At 44.7% G+C, this 19,736-nt stretch overlaps 1 protein-coding gene across 1 annotated transcript in view; it reads left to right on the forward strand.

Moving 5' to 3' along the window:
* The first annotated feature begins 1,901 nt into the window (after positions 1-1,901).
* The window catches only part of gas2l1 (growth arrest-specific 2 like 1), a 31,266-nt gene continuing 13,431 nt past the window's right edge, over positions 1,902-19,736 (forward strand). The window contains exons 1-2 of the mRNA XM_017451400.3: positions 1,902-2,402; positions 3,542-4,460. Coding sequence (XP_017306889.1) covers positions 3,792-4,460 — 669 coding nt within the window. The 5' untranslated portion in view covers positions 1,902-2,402; positions 3,542-3,791. The remainder of the gene's footprint in view (positions 2,403-3,541; positions 4,461-19,736) is intronic.

The following is a 19,736-nucleotide window of genomic DNA, read 5'->3' on the forward strand; positions in this document are numbered from 1 at the left end:
TGGTTTTTTTTGTTCTGCAGCACAGCATATGTTTTCAAGGATTATTCTGAGACACTCACTAGGGAGCTGTCTGTGTGTGTGTGTGTGTGTGTGTGTGTGTGTGTGTGTGTGTGCGTGCAGAAGAGCTGATTCATCCAGGCCTCTGAGAATGATCTCACCCTCTCTCTCTCTCTCTCTCTCTCTCCGGCTGTGCGTCCACCCCTCAGTCTAGCTCTCTTAAAGAAACAACCCACGCATTTCAAATCAAAACAAGGGCCTCCTTTTGGAACCGGAAAACGTCCTCACGCTGCCGTTAAGCCAGTGAAGTCCTCCACAGAGCTGCAGATCATTTTGGGAAGAAGACAATGCCGGGTTTATGATGTAGAGCGAGCGTCAGACTGAAGCCCTTGTGTTTCAGGCTTACTCACTTGCTGCATTGTTTTTCAAACCAGCTTTGGAGTGAGATAGCGTGGGCGACACACTTTACGACACACTTCCCGTCCGGATGTGACTGACCCCTGATGTGTGTGTGTGGGTCAAAAAATAAAAAAAGTATCATATTCTTGTATATAAGTACACCACTGCAGAGCTCTGTGTTCTGATTGGTCAGAAGGTGTTGAGTGATTTTCTCTAACAGCAGCGCTGACAGTCATGCAGGTTTATATTAACGATACTTTATCGTTTCTGTAGCAACCGCGCACTCACAGGGACGTGAAAATGTGCGTATTCGGTGATGAGGTTTCTGTAAGATTAAACTTGTCTGTTTCACATTTATGGAAGGAGTCTCCAGTGTCAGAGGTAAAGCTGTAAGGTTAACCCTCGCTAACAATCACGTCAAGCTGCGATTTATTTTTTCGTCGTATCACCTTTGAGAAAGAAATGAAAGAAAGAAAGAGGCCGGTGACGGAACGACTGTCTGTAGCTGCTGTAACGTAAGTCACGATAACGGGCATTCCGCAACGATAAACATTGTTATTTACACACGGATAAACGTAGGACCCGTTCTTTAATTCGAATAAGAGGAATAAAACAATTTAAGGTGATGTTATCGGGGGAAATTGTCAACTTTCTGGTTGTAGCAGTGAATCCGTTTCAACGCACCGCCCCGTCGCTGATTATTTTCCTACAACACCACAGCACTGTCTTGCTTTATTGCTTACATATATTTTTTTTTTTATTCTGTACGTCCTTCGGTCACAAAAACACGTGTCTCGAACGCGTCCGCTTCCGTAGAGCACCGCGCGACGTTTCGGATTATTACGATACGATTACGATCCAAATCTGTACATCCCTGTCTTCTTCACATGAAGGACTCATAACCCTCTGTACAGCTAAAGGAGCACTTCAGCGAAGATTAATCGCTGTTTGTGTGTTCTACGCGTGCGGACTCACTTTCCATTACGTGGTCGAAAGATATCATTTCTAGCTTTTGATGCGAAACTAAAGCGCAAAAGCGCGGTTTGGGTGAAAAGTTAAAACTGAGAGCAACATTTCAATCCCAAGCACAATGCCCCTTTAACTGTTATTGATCCTTGTTTACAGATGTGCTTGTATATAAATCCAATCTATTACACAGCCACGTGCTGGTGTATCAGAATGCAGGCGTTATAACGCAACGTTATAACACTTTATACACGCCTTAAATCTCAGATTTACAAGTTTAACCATCACTCTACACGAGCACCATGAGTGGTTTCATCTTTATTAGTGTTTAAGCCGAGTGTTTAAACGTTTTTTTGTTTGTTTGTTTGTTTTTTTTAATGCTACCTCACCTCGCTCGGTTTGGTTATTTGGACGAAACCCGGCGCCGTGTTCCAAACAGCTCTGTATTGAATATCTAGGGCACTACGTGTTCCGTCGACGTCACTCTTCCACGCAGTGCCCTACGTAGGGAGCGCGCAGATATTCGGGACGCAATCCGACCGCTTCTCCTATCGCTTTAAAGGACAATTACAGGCAGGATAGCACGGTTAGGGGTTTTTTTTCTTCACCCTGAGGCGAGCAGTCACGCCTTTCTCACACCGGGAATTTCAGCAGTGTGCTGTGACACGCAAGTGGGAAAAACCCGAGGATTGGAAAAAGAAAGGAAAATAAAGAAAAAAGGAGAACGAAAGAGAGGAAAAAACTGGGGAGCCATGGTTAGCTGAGAGAGAGAGAGAGAGACGTCGCTTTCACGCTTTCTATTCATCTGGATGTGAAGTGTTCAAGAGAAAACCACACACACACACACACACACACACACACACACACACGGGGATTAGACACCTCCCGAACAGACGAATCGGACATGATTCAATTAGCACGTTTGTCGGACTATGGAGCGGGCGCAGTGTGATGGGACACACAGCACGGAGATAAGTTCAGGACGCCATGGAGACCGCTACAGTGATTAGCTCATTCAGCTAACACCATCACCATGACGGGTAAGATGCCATTTAAATACTCTTTTTTTTTTTTCCTCTCATAAGTGTTTCTTTTAACGCGTCTCCGTTCATAACGACGCGTTTATAACGCTACCAGTGTTCATCCCCTCATATGACTCAGAGAGAGAGAGAGATTAGGCTGTAACCTGTACCTCAGTCTGACAGGATCAGCGCGCGCGCTCGCTCGCGAGCTTCTTTTTGCATAAACACCAACGGTTTTCTCGTTTAAATCTCAACCGGATTTCTGTGGAACATTCTGGAAGGTTTCTGATGAAGGAGCCGCTTAAAGCTGTTCAGTGGTCATTAAAATACATCAAAGTCTGCCTTTTGGGTTCAACTTTCCACTCAGTGATAAACTAAACACCAACATTCCTCTACAGAATTATGAATAAACTCACACACACACACACACACACACACACACTTTACAGTAATGAATAGAGCAGAATTAAATGATCTGTGAAGTTGAATTAACTCTGCAGCGTTATTTAACACGTTCAGTGCTGACTTTACACACCTGGGTGTGAGGAATTAACACCTACAGTGTTTTATTAACACTTTATCAGGTTAAATTACTATATACGGTGTTGAATGGACTCTCAGAAGTGTTTTATTAACAGTTTATCATGTTAAATGACAGTAGTGTTGAATTAACCCTTCACAGTGTTTTATTAACACTTTATCCTGTTATATTACTGTATACAGTGTTGAATTACCTCAGTAGTGTTGAATTGAGACTTTTGAATGTTAAATAACAGTATAGAGTGTTGAATTGACCATCAGTGGTGTTTAATCTACTGTTTATAATGCTAAATTACCATGTACTGTAGTGTTGAATGAACTTTTTATGTTAATTAATGAATTAATGTCAATGAAATTACTTTTGGATGGAGTTAAATGCACACGCTCGTTATAATGTTGAATAAACACTACAGTGTTGAATTGTAATAAACACGCACGGAACTGAATAATACTGAATAAACGTTCATCTGGATTTAACACGCGCAGCACTGTACCAACTCTTTATGTGTTGCATTGGGCTTAACCCCTTTAACAACTTTAATGATACGTAGAAAACTGAACGAAAAAGTCTTTGAAGGTTTTGTAAAGTGTTTGTGTTTCTGCCGTCCGTCCCGTAGGAGCTTGATTGATCACAATGTGGTGTTTGATGGAAACCCGGATCTCACCCACATCTGGATCCTTCACGGCTACGTCCAGAGTTTGTTGATCACACAAACACATACACACACACACACGGATACGTTCGTCATACGGACACCTCGAGCGAGTGATGCTGGCGTCGTCATCCCGCTTTCAGCAAACTCGTCCATCCAGACAATCAGACGTCACTCCGTGCCTTTATTAACGCTCTCGTTCATCAGAAACAACATGGCCGACCAGAGCAACATCCAGTGCGCCGCTTCTAAAAGCATCCGGCCGTTTAAGTCCAGCGAGGAGTACCTCTACGCCATGAAGGAGGACCTGGCCGAGTGGCTGAACGGCCTGTACGACCTGGACATCACGGCCGACACCTTCATGGAGAGCCTGGAGACGGGCTGCGCTCTCTGTCGCCACGGCAACAACGTGAACCGCGCCGCGCTCGAGTTCTTGTCCCAGCACCCGGACTCGGCGCTCCTCGCTCCCAGGCGGGACGTGGCGTTCCAGTCGCGCAACGTGGTTCCCGGATCGTTCGTAGCGCGCGACAACGTGTCCAACTTCATCGGCTGGTGCAGGCACGAGCTGCGCATCAAAGACGTGCTCATGTTCGAGACCAACGACCTGGTGGAGCGCTGCAACGAGAAGAACTTTGTGCTGTGCCTGCTGGAGGTGGCGCGCCGAGGGGCCAAGTTCGGCATGCCCGCCCCCATGCTGGTGCAGCTCGAGCAGGAGATCGAGGAGGAGATCCGCGACCAGGAGAACCTGCAGGAGAACGCGGACAAGCCGAGCAGCAGGACGTTTAACCGGGAGAAGAGAAACAGCGACTCGGAGCCGGAGCTCGTCAACAGCTGGAAACAGCAGAAAAGAGTCCTGTGTGACATGCGCAACCTGGACGAGCTGGTGAGTGTGTGTGAACCGCTTTAGTCCCTCAGGTGCTATTACTCGAGGATCAGAGTCACTAAATGATCCTCGCGCAAATTGGATGACACTCATTTGCCCTACAGGTGAAAGGTCAGAGTTCACGTTTACACTCAAGCTCAAATCAGTGGCAGGATCAGCTAGGCGCTTTCGCAGCGTCTGACGTTGTCAAATCACGAGAGTTTCGCGTGTTTTACTACCGTTATGAAATAAGAGGGTAAAGGTTTTTAAGGTGCGATCATTGATTTTTCTTTTAAAGGACACATAGTGCATGATAAAAAAAGCAAACAAACGACAGATTAAACCGTGGATTCAATCATTTTGTAGACGCGCTACTTTACGGGCCAGTGTAGATCCTGGGGGCGGAGCTTCGTGAACACGGGTAGAAATGGGCTAACGGAGTAAAATGTCGAACGTTTAAACGAGACGGTTAAACAAGTCGCGGTTCGAGGATGGCAAATTTAGCATGTGAGAGAAAGCTATCGGGTTGGGCACGCCTTGTTTGTAACAGCCAATCCCAGGCTCTGTTGCGTAGCGATTTTTCCTCAGCTGCCGTTTTTACGCAAAAGATCGTTATCTTTATAATAAAGAGATACGATATTACAGTTTACGGTGCTGTCATAAAATTCACATCCAGGTGTTTTAAACGGGTTTTTAGAGAAAGAAAGGTTCCTGAGAAGAACCGAATACGGTGAGGGGAAGTTCAGGGAGGAACTCGTCTACACATAGTGTAACGAATAATGAGTGACGGATCAGCGCTACACGATAAACCAGGAAGTCCGTGGATGTGAAGGAACTGCGGTGTGTGAAGAAGATCATCACACCCACACTCCGTCTACAAGTCCATCACAACATCTAGAGAACATATATATATATACCCTTTATACCGGGTTACTGTAGACCGGTTACGTTATGGGCGGGGCCGGACTCTGTGTGCATCACTTTTCCTTTCCCGGGTCCACAGAAGGAGAAATTGGAGTGAGCACTGACCCCCAGCTCTCGCTCTCTCTCTCTCTCACTCGCTGATATCAGGTTCCCAGTTAAAACCTTTCCGTTGTTCGAGGAGAGACTGGAGACAGGCTGGCTGCTAATAACACCGATCTTTCTGTATAATTCTGGATTGTGATTGGTCAGAAAGTGTAGATTAGTTTTCAACAGCAGCTCTGACGGGTTCTAATCAGCATCGTTTCTATAGTAACAGCTCGTTCAGTGTCAGTGCTTTATAACACTCAGAGGTGAAGCTGTAACTGTGAGATTTCCCACAGCTTCAGGACAGAGGAGTTTACACTTCCTTACTGTTTCTCTGTAACACCACAAACTTTACTGTCTCTCTCTCTCTCTCTTTCTCTCTCTCTCTCTTTGTCTCTCTCTCTTTCTCTCTCTCTCTCTTTCTTGCTCTCTTTGTCTCTCTCTCCTTCTCTCTCTCTCTCCTCTCTCCCTCTCGCTCTCTCTGTCTCTCTCTCTTTCTTTCTCTCTTTTTCACTCTCTCTCTCTCTTTCTCACTCTCTCTCTTTGTCTCTCTTTCTCCCTCTCTCTCTTTCTCTCTCTCTCTCTTTCTCTCTCTCTCTCTTTCTCCCTCTCTCTCTTTGTCTCTCTCTCTTTCTCTCTCTCTCTGTTTCTTGCTCTCTTTGTCTCTCTCTCCTTATCTCTCTCTCCTCTCTCTCTCTCGCTCTCTCTGTCTCTCCCTCTGTCTCTCTCTGTCTCTCTCTCTTTCTTTCTCTCTTTCTCATCTCTCACTCTCTCTCTCTCTCTGTCTTTCTCTCTTTCTTTCTCTGTCTCTCTCTTTGTCTCACTCTAGTTGTCCCTCTTTGTCTTTCTGTGTAGTTGTCTCTCTCTCTCTTTGTCTGTCTGTCTGTTTCTCTCTCTCTCTGTTTCTCTCTCTCTCTGTTTCTCTCTCTCTTTGAGGATGACTGTAGTCGTCATCCTGTAATTACGGCTCTCTCATCACATGGGGGTGGAAAAAAAGAGAGTGTGTTTTGCCTCCTCCGCAGCAGATCGAGGCCACACACACACTCACACACACTCATACACAATCACACACACAAACACAAGCACAAACACACACACACACACACAGAATCACACACACACACAAACAAAAGCACAAACACACACACACACACACACACACACACACACACACACACACACAGAGTGATGAATGTGTTGGAGTTAACTGTGTTTTAGGGGTCCAAGCACCAGTGGCTGCAATTTGGACCATTTAGTTCCACCCACTCGGATTTTCAGCTAATTTGCATAATACCCAAAACCTTCTTTCAGTCCTAGGATTTTTGGCCTGTCTTCACAAATTCGGCGTCAAAATACTCAGTTTCTCAGATTCTGAATCTCAATAATGATCAAAAACGTTGATATCTGTGAAGACTACGGCCTCCACATGCCAATCAGTCCTTGCAGGGCGGAGCTTGGTTTAGGCAAACAGTTGATACTCACGATGGGTTGCAAGGATTCAAACGAAAGGTGAAACGAACGTTCAGGACCAACACGCTTGCGGTGCGGTCATTCATGGGAGGCGGGGTCAAATTCAAATTCTCAGGAAGAGTAAAAAACGTTAACCGTGCTGTTCGTGCGAGATCGGTTCCCGCCCTGATTGTAAAACAAATCGTGATTGGTTGGAGCGAGAACGTGCTACGTGAATTACGGACCAGTCCTAACCCCATACAGAAGGCATGTCTTAGCCGTTCGTGTGTGTTTAAGGTGTTAAATTGTGTATGTTGTCATTTTAGCTGAATTATGTCCTTTTGATGTTCTATATGAATAAACCCAGTGACCTCAAGACAAACCACTTCCTGTTCCAACAAACTGCTCGGCTATTCGAATTAGCAGCGCGAGAGGCTACAAATAGCCACGAGGGGGTTTAACAGCGCCTACAAGTTTCATTTCTTGTTACACTAGTGAAAAAGATCAAGAGCGAGCGATGCGACAAAAATAAAATACAATAAATACCTTCACGAACAACGTCCGAGCAATACAGTAGTGCTGCGTTAAAAAAAGAAAGAATCAGTATTTTCTAACGTTTAAAAATCGAATACAGTTTAAAAAGAAAATATCATTTTTCCTTTTTTATAAAAATTAGTCATAGTTTAATTGTCCTTGTTATTATCGTTAGTCCATCGGTTCGTTCCACCTTTCACGGTCTTGTTGTGTTCCCTTCTCAGGTATTTTTTTTTTATTAGAAATCTTTTTTAAAATGGTGCGCCGTTAATGAAAATATATATTTTTAGAAAAAAGAGAAATATTTGAAAAAGAATTAATACTGAAATGGAGCAAAAAAATACAAATAATTGTTTTAAATATTGACAATTTACAAGATTAAGCACAAAACTGTAGCATCTAACATCCAGACATTTTAGAATTATTAATTTAAAAAAAAATTATATTTATATGGCGATTTCTCAGAAATGTGTAAGTGTAAATGTAAATTGGGTTCTATAGGGCTGATGATATTGGGGATATACACCGCTCGCGTCCCTGTACACCTCACCGAGTATTAGAGTAGATATGGTAGAGTTAGATACGTTGTTAATGTTATGGTCCTTGATAGATTTAGTTAGTTTAAACTATAGATCAGTTCATTTAGTCCCGCTGGTGTTTCCGCTCCCAGTCCATAGTACTAGTTCATGTTTCTTGTTTTGTGTCGTGACCCTGTTTTCTGTGACGCGACTCTGATTCCTGCTTCGCCCCGTTTACGCCTGTTTGCCAATAGCCCGCAACCTTTGCCTGCTTGACTACGTTTTTTGGATTACGATTTGGATTTGTCTGCCTGCCCTTAAATAAATACGTCTTTACCTGCTTCCGTACTCTACTCCCTTACGTCTCGCGACGTGACAGAATACTCCGGAACAGAAACAAAACAAACGCACGTGTCCACAGTAAACAATGTCACGGTTGTCAACATCCGAAGAGCACGCGCTCGCTGAGCACGTGCACGCTCGCGCCCCCTCATCTCTCCGAGCGCGCTGCCGGAAGTGGAGGTCGCGACGTCCGCGTGTCTCACTCTGGTTGCTAGGCTATTTGGTCGCGTCATCAAACACGTCATTGTCCGATCAAATTTATTCGACCTTTTCACTTTATTAGTTTCGGTTGCCGAACATTCGGTGCATCTCTAAAAAATAGATTTATTTAAATGTATTATTTGTATCGTTTTTCTTTTGAAACGCATCCTCACTGTATTGGGTTGTGCGCAGATGTACAGTATATATCCTGATGCGTGCCGTGTATCTTGTAAAAGCCTTTGAGAACGGTGATATGATATTTTCCTCGTATCGCACCGCCGCTAGTGTTTCTGGTCGGATTGATCGGACACCAGAGCTCCTCGTTAAATATTAACGTTGGTCCTGATGGAGCTTCCATACAGGAACAACCACAAAGTCACATCATCCTCATCATCATCATCCTCATCCTCATCATCCTCATCATCATCATCATCCTCATCATCATCACACTACACACTTCCAGTCCATTTCCCTCTCCATCACGTCCTTCTGTCTCACTGCGACCGAGGAGGAAATAAATACGTGATCGAAAAGACTTTCATCTTTCCATCTTTCATCCACCCGTTTAATCTTTTTTAAAATACATATAAATACTTTTTTTTAATTTGAAAGAGATTTCCATAGATGAGATCTCAGCGTTTGTGTTTAATCTGATACACTGCAGGAAATCCTGGTCCTCCCTGCAGAATATGGAAAATAGATCCGGCTGGAGTGGATATCTTCCCGTTAGTGTGACTGACACACACACACACACACACACACACACACGCAGACTCATATATTAAACTTGCGTTAGATTTTATATATTCAACGAGTGTTTGCCAAAACAATGTAAAGACGGAGCGTCCGTTTGAGAAGTTAAGGGTTCATTTGTGTTTATATTCCAGGGCTGGGCGATACGACCAAAACGTCATCACGATACCTGGAAACATCTGTGTACGATACACAGTTACAGATACAATCTAGCTAACGAAACAACTGTAAAAGTCGAGAAACCCGACGCTAGTTTTACGTAATGCATGAGAAAACGAATTCGAGTTTTACTGCTTAAGTAAACATTTATTGCATCAAATCCGCTGCTGCCTTTTAGTTACTTTTAATTCGTAATTAGTTCATAAACTAAAAAGCTATGCGCTGACGATGTTTCAGTAAAGCGTATCGTGTATCGTATGTAATATCGATAAGGTGATGAATTGACACTTTCCCAAGACGTCGTGATAAAAATAATGTTATATAACGTCAATAATTACAGACTGACTGGAAGCAGCTGAGGTGACGTTCAAAAATTAGTTTCAACGTTAAATAAAATTTTAAATAAAGCAAATTAAAATACATCACATGACCAAGTAATATCGACCTCGTGATGTTTTTATTTATTAAATTACATTTTCTTTTAAATAAATAATTGCACACCAGCTGGAAGCAAATGATGTGATGTGATAAAAAAAATGTAAAAAATAAATAAACTGACCGGAAGCAACTGATACCATGTGGTAATTTCATACTGATTTTTTCTCTTTTTTTCATCGTGAAATAAAATACTTTAAATATAACAGATAAAAATTAGTTTATTATAATGTCGATTATTACAGAAAATGTATTATTTATTTATTTATTTATTAGCGCAGCGCTGCTGTACAGCCGGGAGTTCGTTCTCTCGACGCGGAGCTGCGAATTCAGCAACTTCACGGCAGTTTTTTTCACTTCTGTGCAAATTAGTTACACCGGCGTTAAAGAAGCGAGGAATCCGAACGATTCCTCGGCGGCGTTTCTTCGGTCCCACGCTCACGACTTTAGTTCCTACCTTTCAAAAATGGAAGGAAAATGATCATCTTATCCTGCCACATACGTATACGACCTCTCGCTAAACGTGCGTAGAGGCATTACGACGAAAAATAAAGTTGTTAAGGAAGTACCAGGGATCGCCAGAGATAGCTATCTAATCCGAGATCGTAACATTTCAATCAAGTGTGTGCTTATTTTAGGAAGGGCCACGCCCACAACAGACGGGACCCGTCAATCACTTGCTAGTATGAAAGTAGTTTTACGGAATTTTTTGTTGTTGTTGCTACTCGTAAATTCACAAAGTAAGTTTTATTGTGTTAAGTGTTTATAACGTGGTATTTGTTAGAGGTTAAGTACAGAGTACAGAACGGTCGAGGTCGAGTTGTACGTAAAGTTCTCTTTAAACACCTCTCTGTCCCGTCAGAAGTCCTGATAAACCATAAAACAGGCTTTAAGACCTTGTACTGTGACGCCGCTTCCTCCAGTTCCCACTGTGGAAAAGTAGAAGTCTGTGTGTGTGTGTGTGTGTGTGTGTGTGTGTGTGTGTGTGTGATTTTCCTGGTTACAGTAGTGTGTGTATAAACACTCTGCTGTCTCTCAGACAGGATTTTTCCATCAGCGAACAGGTCGGGAGGACAAACACACTCCACCGTTCACCTCCCCCCGTACTAACTCACACTTGGTACGGCCGGTTCTTTCTTACACTGAGAATATGGTGTGTGTGTGTGTGTGTGTGTGTGTATGGTGCAGCAGGGTGTGTGTAGGACACGGGGAGGTTTATAACGGGTTAACTCTCTGGTCCACTCCTTAGCTAATTTTAGGCAAGAAAATAACACAGAAAGACGGAGAGAGAGCGAGAGAAAGGGGGGGAGAGGGAGAGACAGAGAGAGCGAGAGAAAGGGGGGGAGAGGGAGAGACAGAGAGAGGGAGTTGGGCGGAGAGGGAGAGACAGAGAGAGGGAGTTGGGGGGAGAGGGAGGGACAGAGAGACAGAGAGAAAGAGTGGGGGGGGGGGAGACGCGAGGGGGGGGGGGGGTTTATTGCCTTTGGCTGATCAGCACATGATGGAGTGACCTACATAGTGTACACTACACTTAGTGTACACGACTCACACACACATTCTTACATACCAGAACATATGATATCAGACATCTCTCTCACTCTCTCAATCTCTCTCTCCCTCCCTCTCTGTCTCTCTCTCACCCTCATGCTTTGACTTCCTGCTTCTGCTTCACTGTTTTGGCAATAAAAATGCTCTCTGTCACACACACACACACACACACACACACACACACACACACCAGATGAATGATGATGGTTATGATTGTGTGAGCAGACAACAATGCAGCTCCAGTTCTCTCCTTTGTGACCTTGTGTGTGTGTGTGTGAGAGCGAGAGCAGGGCGTGTGTGAGGTGAGCTGTAGATGATGCGTGTAGGTTGCACCTGACTCACCTACACAGCTGTTACCTTCCAGCAGGAGTTCCGTCACTGTCTCACACACACTCACACACGCACACACGCAAAGACATACGCATGCATGCAAACACACACACACGCACTCACACACACACACACACACATGCAAACACACACGGAGAAAGGGTTGAACACTAAATGGAAGTATTGCTGGAAGGATTGAGTGCTGGATAGGAAGGATAGAGAGAGACAGAGTGAGAGACAGAGAGAGAGACAGAGACACATAGAAAGAGAGATAGAGATAGCGACAGAGACATAGAGAGAGAGAGAGACAGAGAGAGAGATAGAGACGCATAGAGAGAGAGACAGACATAGAAAGAGAGACCGAGATTGAGATAGAGAGGCATACAGAGAGAGACAGAGAGAGACAGAGAGAGAGACAGAAAGATAGAGATAGAGTTCTGTCCATGCTTTCAGAAATATAACGCTAGATTATACACACTGCCTGAAGTGGCTTTACTGTACATGCCATTACACACACACACACACACACACACACACACACACACACACACACACATACAGGGAGAAAGTAGGTCATGACATGATGCATCTATTTTTCCCTTTCTCTCTCTTTCTCTCTGTCTTTTTTTGTTCTTTTCTTTCTGTCTGTGTGTGTTTTCTCTCTCTCTCTCTCTCTCTCTCTCTCTCTCTCTCTCTCTCTCAGGTGTGTAATGGTGGTGTTATGTATGTAGTGTGGAATAATAAAGGGTTAATGGTTATGAGTGATCAGGGAGCGGTGGTAATTAAAGGTGTAGCTCTCACGCATCCTGAACACGGAGTTTAACTCTGCGGCGCGGTGCGCTGGCCCGGTTTCTGCTACAGCGCCATCATAACGTGTGGATATAAGAATGATTATAATGCTATCACAATATGATCAGCCTTCAGTAGTTTAAAGCGAAATTCTAAGCACCACATCTGCGCCGAAGTTTTGTCCGATGTCGTCATTTTTACGGCATCTGGCAGGCAATTTTATCTTCACAATTTATCCACACACACACACGCGCGCGCATGCACTTTGTTGTCTGCTTGGAAATCATAAGCGCATGTTGGAGCAGATGTAGCGTGAAGCTAGCTACATGATTGCGCTCGGAACAACGCTATCCACGCCGAGCGTGTAGTCGTGATTAAAAGGAAAGAAGGACACGGAGGAAAGCAGGGGTTTTATTTAACGCTGCTGAAGAAATACCATGGTGCTGCTGAATCCTGGATTCTGATTGGTCAGAAGGTGTTGATTCATTCTCTACAGCCGCAGCTCTGACAGCAGCACGGGTTGACGTCAGTACGTTATCGTTTCCATAGCAACAGCACGTCCACGGAGACTCGTACGGCACATCAAAGGTCCGCCTCTGGTTTCTGACAGAACGTCATTAATGATTATAAGTCTTTACCCTGAAACCTCGTCCCGGGCAGCGCAGACTTACCCTGGATCAATCCCGGAATTAAATACGAGCTTTATTTCGACGCACGCCGATCCATAACGACTCGGGGAATGTAACCCGAGCTCTGAGTCCTGTTATTCCAGATACTGAATGCTGTGGGAGCTGGAATCGGTTATACCTCAACCGTCACAACCTGTCATTTAGTAACGAGCGACACGTCATGCATTTTAACGCTCCGTAGTGGAACGTTCACCATAAACAGTCACTCCTTCACCAGCCTCTGGTCTTGAAGACGTCTGACACTGGAGACTCCTTCCTTCGATGTCACACAAGCATTTCTCCGTACGAAAGCCTCACCATATCGACCATTTTTCTCTGTTTCTCCTTTTTGTTCGATTTTTCTTGCTTCCACGTCCTCCGTACGAGTCCCTGTGAGTGAGTGGTTGCTATAGAGACCGTAACGTACCCGACGTTGACGTTACGTTTATTCGAAACTGACAACCGACCGGGCCGATGAGATCCCGTACCGATCGGCCACGCCGGGTTTAAAGAGAAAATGTCACGTGAGTTAACGTTTCACGCTCGCAGTCACTTATTAATATTCCCAATCCCGTTTTTAAACAAACCGCGAAGAAACCCAGCGGCGTTGTGTAAACGCGGAACATAACCTACCTAACAGACCGTGCGGTGAAGATCTCAGACGGCAGACCTACGATCACACAGTGTTACTTTCTTACGTTCTGCTCACGTCATTAATCGGCACGATGCAGAAAAACAGGCTCACATACGCATAACGCAAGCTTGAGGCGTTTCGTTTATCGTTATCCGTAGCCATCCCGTGAGTTTTGCCGCCGTCTTATTGGTGGATTTCAGACAAGTGTCGCAGACCTAGATGTAGACGTAGATGTAGACGTAGCCGCAGACGTAGCAGCGATCAGATACAGATCTGATCTGCAGCACAATAAGTATCAGCTCCTGTGTGTTCGGAGGTTTTGTAGCTTATTATTAACATCTTACGCTTGAAAATGAGGCTGGGACAAAACTCCATCGTGTCTGATGCATCGCGGGAATCCGAGACGACGCGTCAGTCGAAAATCAGTCCGACGTAAGTGACTATTTATATAAATTACGCTTTAAAAAAAACAAACATTTATTAAACTTAAAACTTTTCGATATTTCACCGACGTTTTTCTGAAGAGTTTCTTTCCCAGGAGAACTCGTTAAAAAATTAAATTACTTAACGTGCGTGTGTTCAGAGTGTGTGTTCAGCAGGGCGGCCCTGTTTATCTAGTCCTGTCTCTGCTTGTTTATGTGTGTGCGTGCGTGTATGTTGTGTTTGTGCGTGCGTGTGTGTTGTGTTTGTGGGTGTGTGTGTGTGTTGTGTTTGTGGGTGTGTGTGTGTGTTGTGTTTGTGGGTGTGTGTAATGTGTTTCTCCTTAGAGCTGGCAAAACAGACACCAGACACATTCATTGAGTTGCGCTCGAGGAACTTCGTATCAGAGCATGATGTATAAAGTAAATAAAGGGTAGAATAAGAGCGTGATGTATAAAGTAAATAAAGGGTAGAATAAGAGCGTGATGTATAAAGTAAATAAAGGGTAGAATAAGAGCGTGATGTATAAAGTAAATAAAGGGTAGAATAAGAGCGTGATGTATAAAGTAAATAAAGGGTAGAATAAGAGCGTGATGTATAAAGTAAATAAAGGGTAGAATAAGAGCGTGATGTATAAAGTAAATAAAGGGTAGAATAAGAGCGTGATGTATAAAGTAAATAAAGGGTAGAATAAGAGCGTGATGTATAAAGTAAATAAAGGGTAGAATAAGAGCGTGATGTATAAAGTAAATAAAGGGTAGAATAAGAGCGTGATGTATAAAGTAAATAAAGGGTAGAATAAGAGCGTGATGTATGAAGTAAATAAAGGGTAGAATAAGCACTATTCATGCAGTGATGTATCGCTGATGTACCAGACTCCTGCTAGATTTATTTCACTCTAACACTCGCACGTCTTCATGTTCTAACATCATATTATAGCGTATGGTAGCATGGCGGATAACGCGCCAGTTGATAAAAACGTGGCAGTTGTGAACATAACAGCCGTGGCGTTTTTATCGTCTTAATCCCTATCAGCAAACACTCTAAACTGTTTGTTTAGTAAACGTAAACATTAGCGTTGGCGAAGGAGTTTCTGGCCCTCGTGCTCAGGAAAAGAATTCTGAATGCAATAAACGTTTTACCAGAATGTCTGTTATTCGTATCGCTCTTCGATATTTTAGCCAAAGATCAGCCACGTTGACGCCGTGTCGTAGTTTCCGCGGCGACGAGAATCCGACTCGTAAAGGACTAGTAGAAGGACCTGAAATTTTCGAGAGCTCAGACTTATAGCAGCAGTATAATGTAGTTCAGTAGTATAAATAGTATTTCTGCGTAATAATTTGTATAATTGACTACTCTTAACGTCTCGTGCTGGAGAACACGCGGATTCATTCTGGCGTACAGAACCGCGTCCTCGCGACCCCGAGGCCGTGAGTGGCTCCAACTCGATCGTCCGGATCGCCATCTGGTAATTCCGACATGGTGTGAACGCATGGTGTGTCTCTCGAAGGGGCGGAGCCTCGTAACCGATCACCGAGACAGTAACGAAACGATTTATACGCGGTGTATAGATATGGCTAGCTAAATGTCACGTCCGTCTCCAGCTAGCAGCTTCGGCACAAAATGGCCGACACGGCTAACGTCGCGCCGATTTTAGAAAAGTCTTTTGATTCTCGTATCCGTGAGAGCAATGGCCAGGAAGTAAAATAAAAGTCCTGTTAGTCTGTGTGAATACGGTGAGGTGGAGGAGCTGGGGTTATAATCCGTCTTAGAGTAAAAGCTCCATATTTAAAAAAAAAACAGGAGGTAAGTAAGTAAGGCGCTGTTACTTTTTTTTCTTTCTTTTTTTATTATTGATTAAAGCTCCGTCTTGCGGGGGGGCGAGAAGGCCAATCTTCCCTCAGGGCACCGGTCTCACATTCCAGCCTCGAGCCGGAGACATCGGTTTGTGTTGGCTGGAGGCCAAACGTCTGATATCTGTCTTAAATCAGACCTCGTTTCTGAGCCTGCTGAACCTTCTCACGAAACTGCCCCGGTGTCACGCCCTCACTGTGTGTGTGTGTGTGTGTGTGTGTGTGTGTGTGTGTGTGTGTGCTGTAACAGGAAATATTACAGCCTTCTGCATCGTTCCTGACCTGGTAAAGCACGGTGACGGTAGTATAAGACAATACAACGGAAATACCGTAATGTGCAGAGTATCTCGGAGTATAACATCTCGTGTATCGGACGGTTTGTGTTCATGTTCACGATGAAGTTTAAGAAGGACTACGCCGTATTTCCCAAAACAATCCCGCCGCCTCGCCGTTCTCCCTTATCTACTCAGGAAAGGTCTCGTCTCTCTCTCTCTCTCTCTCTCTCTCTCTCTTTCCCTCTCCCATGGGACACCGGTCTGTAACCCCAATCTCAGATCAGCTCCTTCTCCAGAACCGCTCCAGAAGCAGTCCTCGCCCTGACCTCAGACCAGCTCACACACAGTGCTGTGACTGAGCCAGATACAGACGCTATCTTTACAGATGTTCCATTTCCTCCTGCAGCTGGATGTAGGCTTTGTTCCTCAGAGCTGCAGGAAACACACAGAGACGAGCGAGAGCGATTAGCCTGCACACACACACCCTGATACGCTAACACACACACACACACACACACACACAGATAACAGCGAGAGAGAGAGAGACGGAGACATGAGAGAGACAGGGAAAGGAAGGATAGCAGTATCACAAAATCAGCAAGATTTTAGAACGTGTTTATCGGGCTGGTAAGATGGAGGACATTCTCTAGTTTCTCTCCATGGCCACCAACATGTCATGTCTGCCTTCCTGGTTGCTCACGGCAACCAGGTACAACCAATCAGCGACCTCTGATAAACCTAGAGGAGCATTGTTTTGTATGTTTCATCACTACGCATGCACGTTCACAGGAAGAGATCGTTTGATTGACGTGTCAGGCGACCAGTCGGAGACACTTCAAACGTTGCTGCGAAAGCTTCAGGCCCCTGTGAAGCTCCGAGAGCCAATCAGATCAGAGCGTTCGAGATCTGCAGCTCGTGGCCAGAAATGTGGGTCCAAATGAAATATTGTTTCGGAGTGCCACTGAACATTGTTACATAGACTTCTGTGTGTGTGTGCGTGTGTGTGTGTGTGTCTGTGCGTGTGTGTGTGTGTCTGTGCGTGTGCGTGTGTGTGTGTTTAGACTCTGACATGAGGTCGATGTGTGGACTTGTCACTGTATGACTCAGACAGAAAGCATCAGCGATCGACAGATTTATGGTGCAGCCAGGTGGAGTTTATACAGAGAGAGAGGGAGAGAGAAAGAGAGAGTGAGAGAGAGATAGAGAGAGATAGAAAGAGAGAAAGGAGAGAGAATGACAGACAGAAACAGAGAGGTATTAGAGTGATGATTAAGATGACGGGTTTATTCTTATCACTCTGCGAAGCAACTGAGTGAGAGCCGTGTGTGTGTGTGTGTGTGTGTGTGTGTGTGTGTGTGTGTGTGTGTGAGACTGTACAACTGTTGTACAAGTGCAGCTTAAATGGCAATTAATTAAAGAGTTAATTATAGAACATCCTGAGATTTCCCAAACTCAGATCTGTAATTATCCAGGACAATAATGTGGAAAATGAGCATTACACTGTCCTTCACTGACCCACACACACACACACACACAGAACTTAAACCGTGTTGTGTTTATTTTCATCATGTCCAAGTTAAAATAAATAAAAGTAATGTTCTGGAAATATACTTGGAAATATTCTCCATTTATTATCAGTGAAGTGTCCGCTGTACACGTCCCCATGAGCGAGCTGTCGCTATGGGAACGACGATGAACGTGACGGGCGAGCACGTTAATACAAACCCGCGATACTGCCGGAGAGTTACCCGACGCCCAATTCTGACCAATCAGAATCCAGAATTCGTCAACTGTTTATTTTCGCTCTGACAAGGAAAAGAGTTCCCAGAGAAAGCCACAGATGGACAGAGCGTCGGGTGTTGCCGTGGGAGTGGGAGTCTGAGTGGGAGGGGTTTACTCTCTCTCTCCACTGTCAATCACATGATATTACCCAGTGTATGTGGTAGGGGGCGGATAGCGCTTCGCCGCGATGCGCTAGGCTAGCTTCACATCACGTGACAGCCTTCACCTGTCCTGATTGGTAGCTTTGGTGTGACAGGTGAGAGCGTGTACCAGAGCTTTGATGCCGGTTATATAAAAATGTAAATATGAGAGTTGTTCATGTGGTAATAATTCAGTCTGTGGGCGTTAATCGTCCCACCCTCGTGCTCGCCGGTGTACACACCCCCGCTGGGAGCCGATCACGTTCAAGTTCAAGTGGCTTTATTGTCATTTCAACCATATAGAGCTGGTACAGTACAGAGTGAAACGAAACAGTGCTCCTCCAGGACCACGGTGCTAAACAAAACAACACACTAACCACAAGAGACACAGAGCTACACAAAGATCTACACATTTCTACACAAAGTGCGCGTGCAGACGTGTGCTACCAACACAGGACAGTACAGTACTACTAAACCAGGACAGTAGGTACAGTAGGTGACAGTGTCACGCCGAACAGTACACCGTGTCTGATATACAGGTAGTGTAAAAGACAGGTGCCGAGGAGTATAACAATATCATTTAAAAATGGTGTAAATGTAAATATAACATGCTAAGACTGAGAATTTGGCAGATTACCAAATACGGACAGCCAGGTAAAGTGGATATAAAACGTATAACAGTGACAATAAATATTATTATTTTATACTACAGTAGCAGCAAAAATACAACACTGTCAATGCAGGAATGTGCAAATATTGCAATGGGAGTGGGATGGTGTTCAGTTCAGGGTGTGTGTGTGTGCGTGTGTGCGTGTGTGTGTGTGTGTGCGTGTGTGTGTGTGTGTGTGCGCGCGTGTGTCAGGAGTCTGATGGCTTGGGGGAAGAAGCTGTTACACAGTCTGGCCGTGAGGCCCGAATGCTTCGGTACCTATTTCCAGACAGCAGGAGGGTGTGAAGAGTGTGTGTGAGGGGTGTGTGAGGGGTGAGTGAGGGTTGAGTGGGGGGGGGGGGTCATCCACAATGCTGGTGGCTTCGCGGATACAGCGCGTGGTGTAAATGTCTGTGATGGAGGGAAGGGACACCCCGATGGTCTTCTCAGCTGTCCTCACTATCCGCTGCAGGGTCTCGCGATCCGATACGGTGCAATTTCCAAACCAGGCAGTGATGCAGCTGCTCAGGATGCTCTCGATGGTTCTTCTGTAGAACGTGGAGAGGATGAGGGGTGGGAGATGGGCGTGCAAGTTAAATATATTCTCCTCCATCATCACAGCCAAATCAGGTCATTCTCCAAATGTTATTACTGAGAGTCTGCTGTCACTGTGTGTGCGTGTGTGTGTCTTTACATTCCCCATCTCCGTCTCTCTCGCTGTGATGACTTGTAAGCACATGGCGTTGACTCACAGAGAACATCCCAGAATAACCTCCAACACAAACCAGCTTTTAAAAGTTTGAAGGCTTT

This window comes from Ictalurus punctatus, chromosome 22 (genome assembly GCF_001660625.3).
Source record: "Ictalurus punctatus breed USDA103 chromosome 22, Coco_2.0, whole genome shotgun sequence".
NCBI classification, from domain to species: Eukaryota; Metazoa; Chordata; class Actinopteri; order Siluriformes; family Ictaluridae; genus Ictalurus; species Ictalurus punctatus.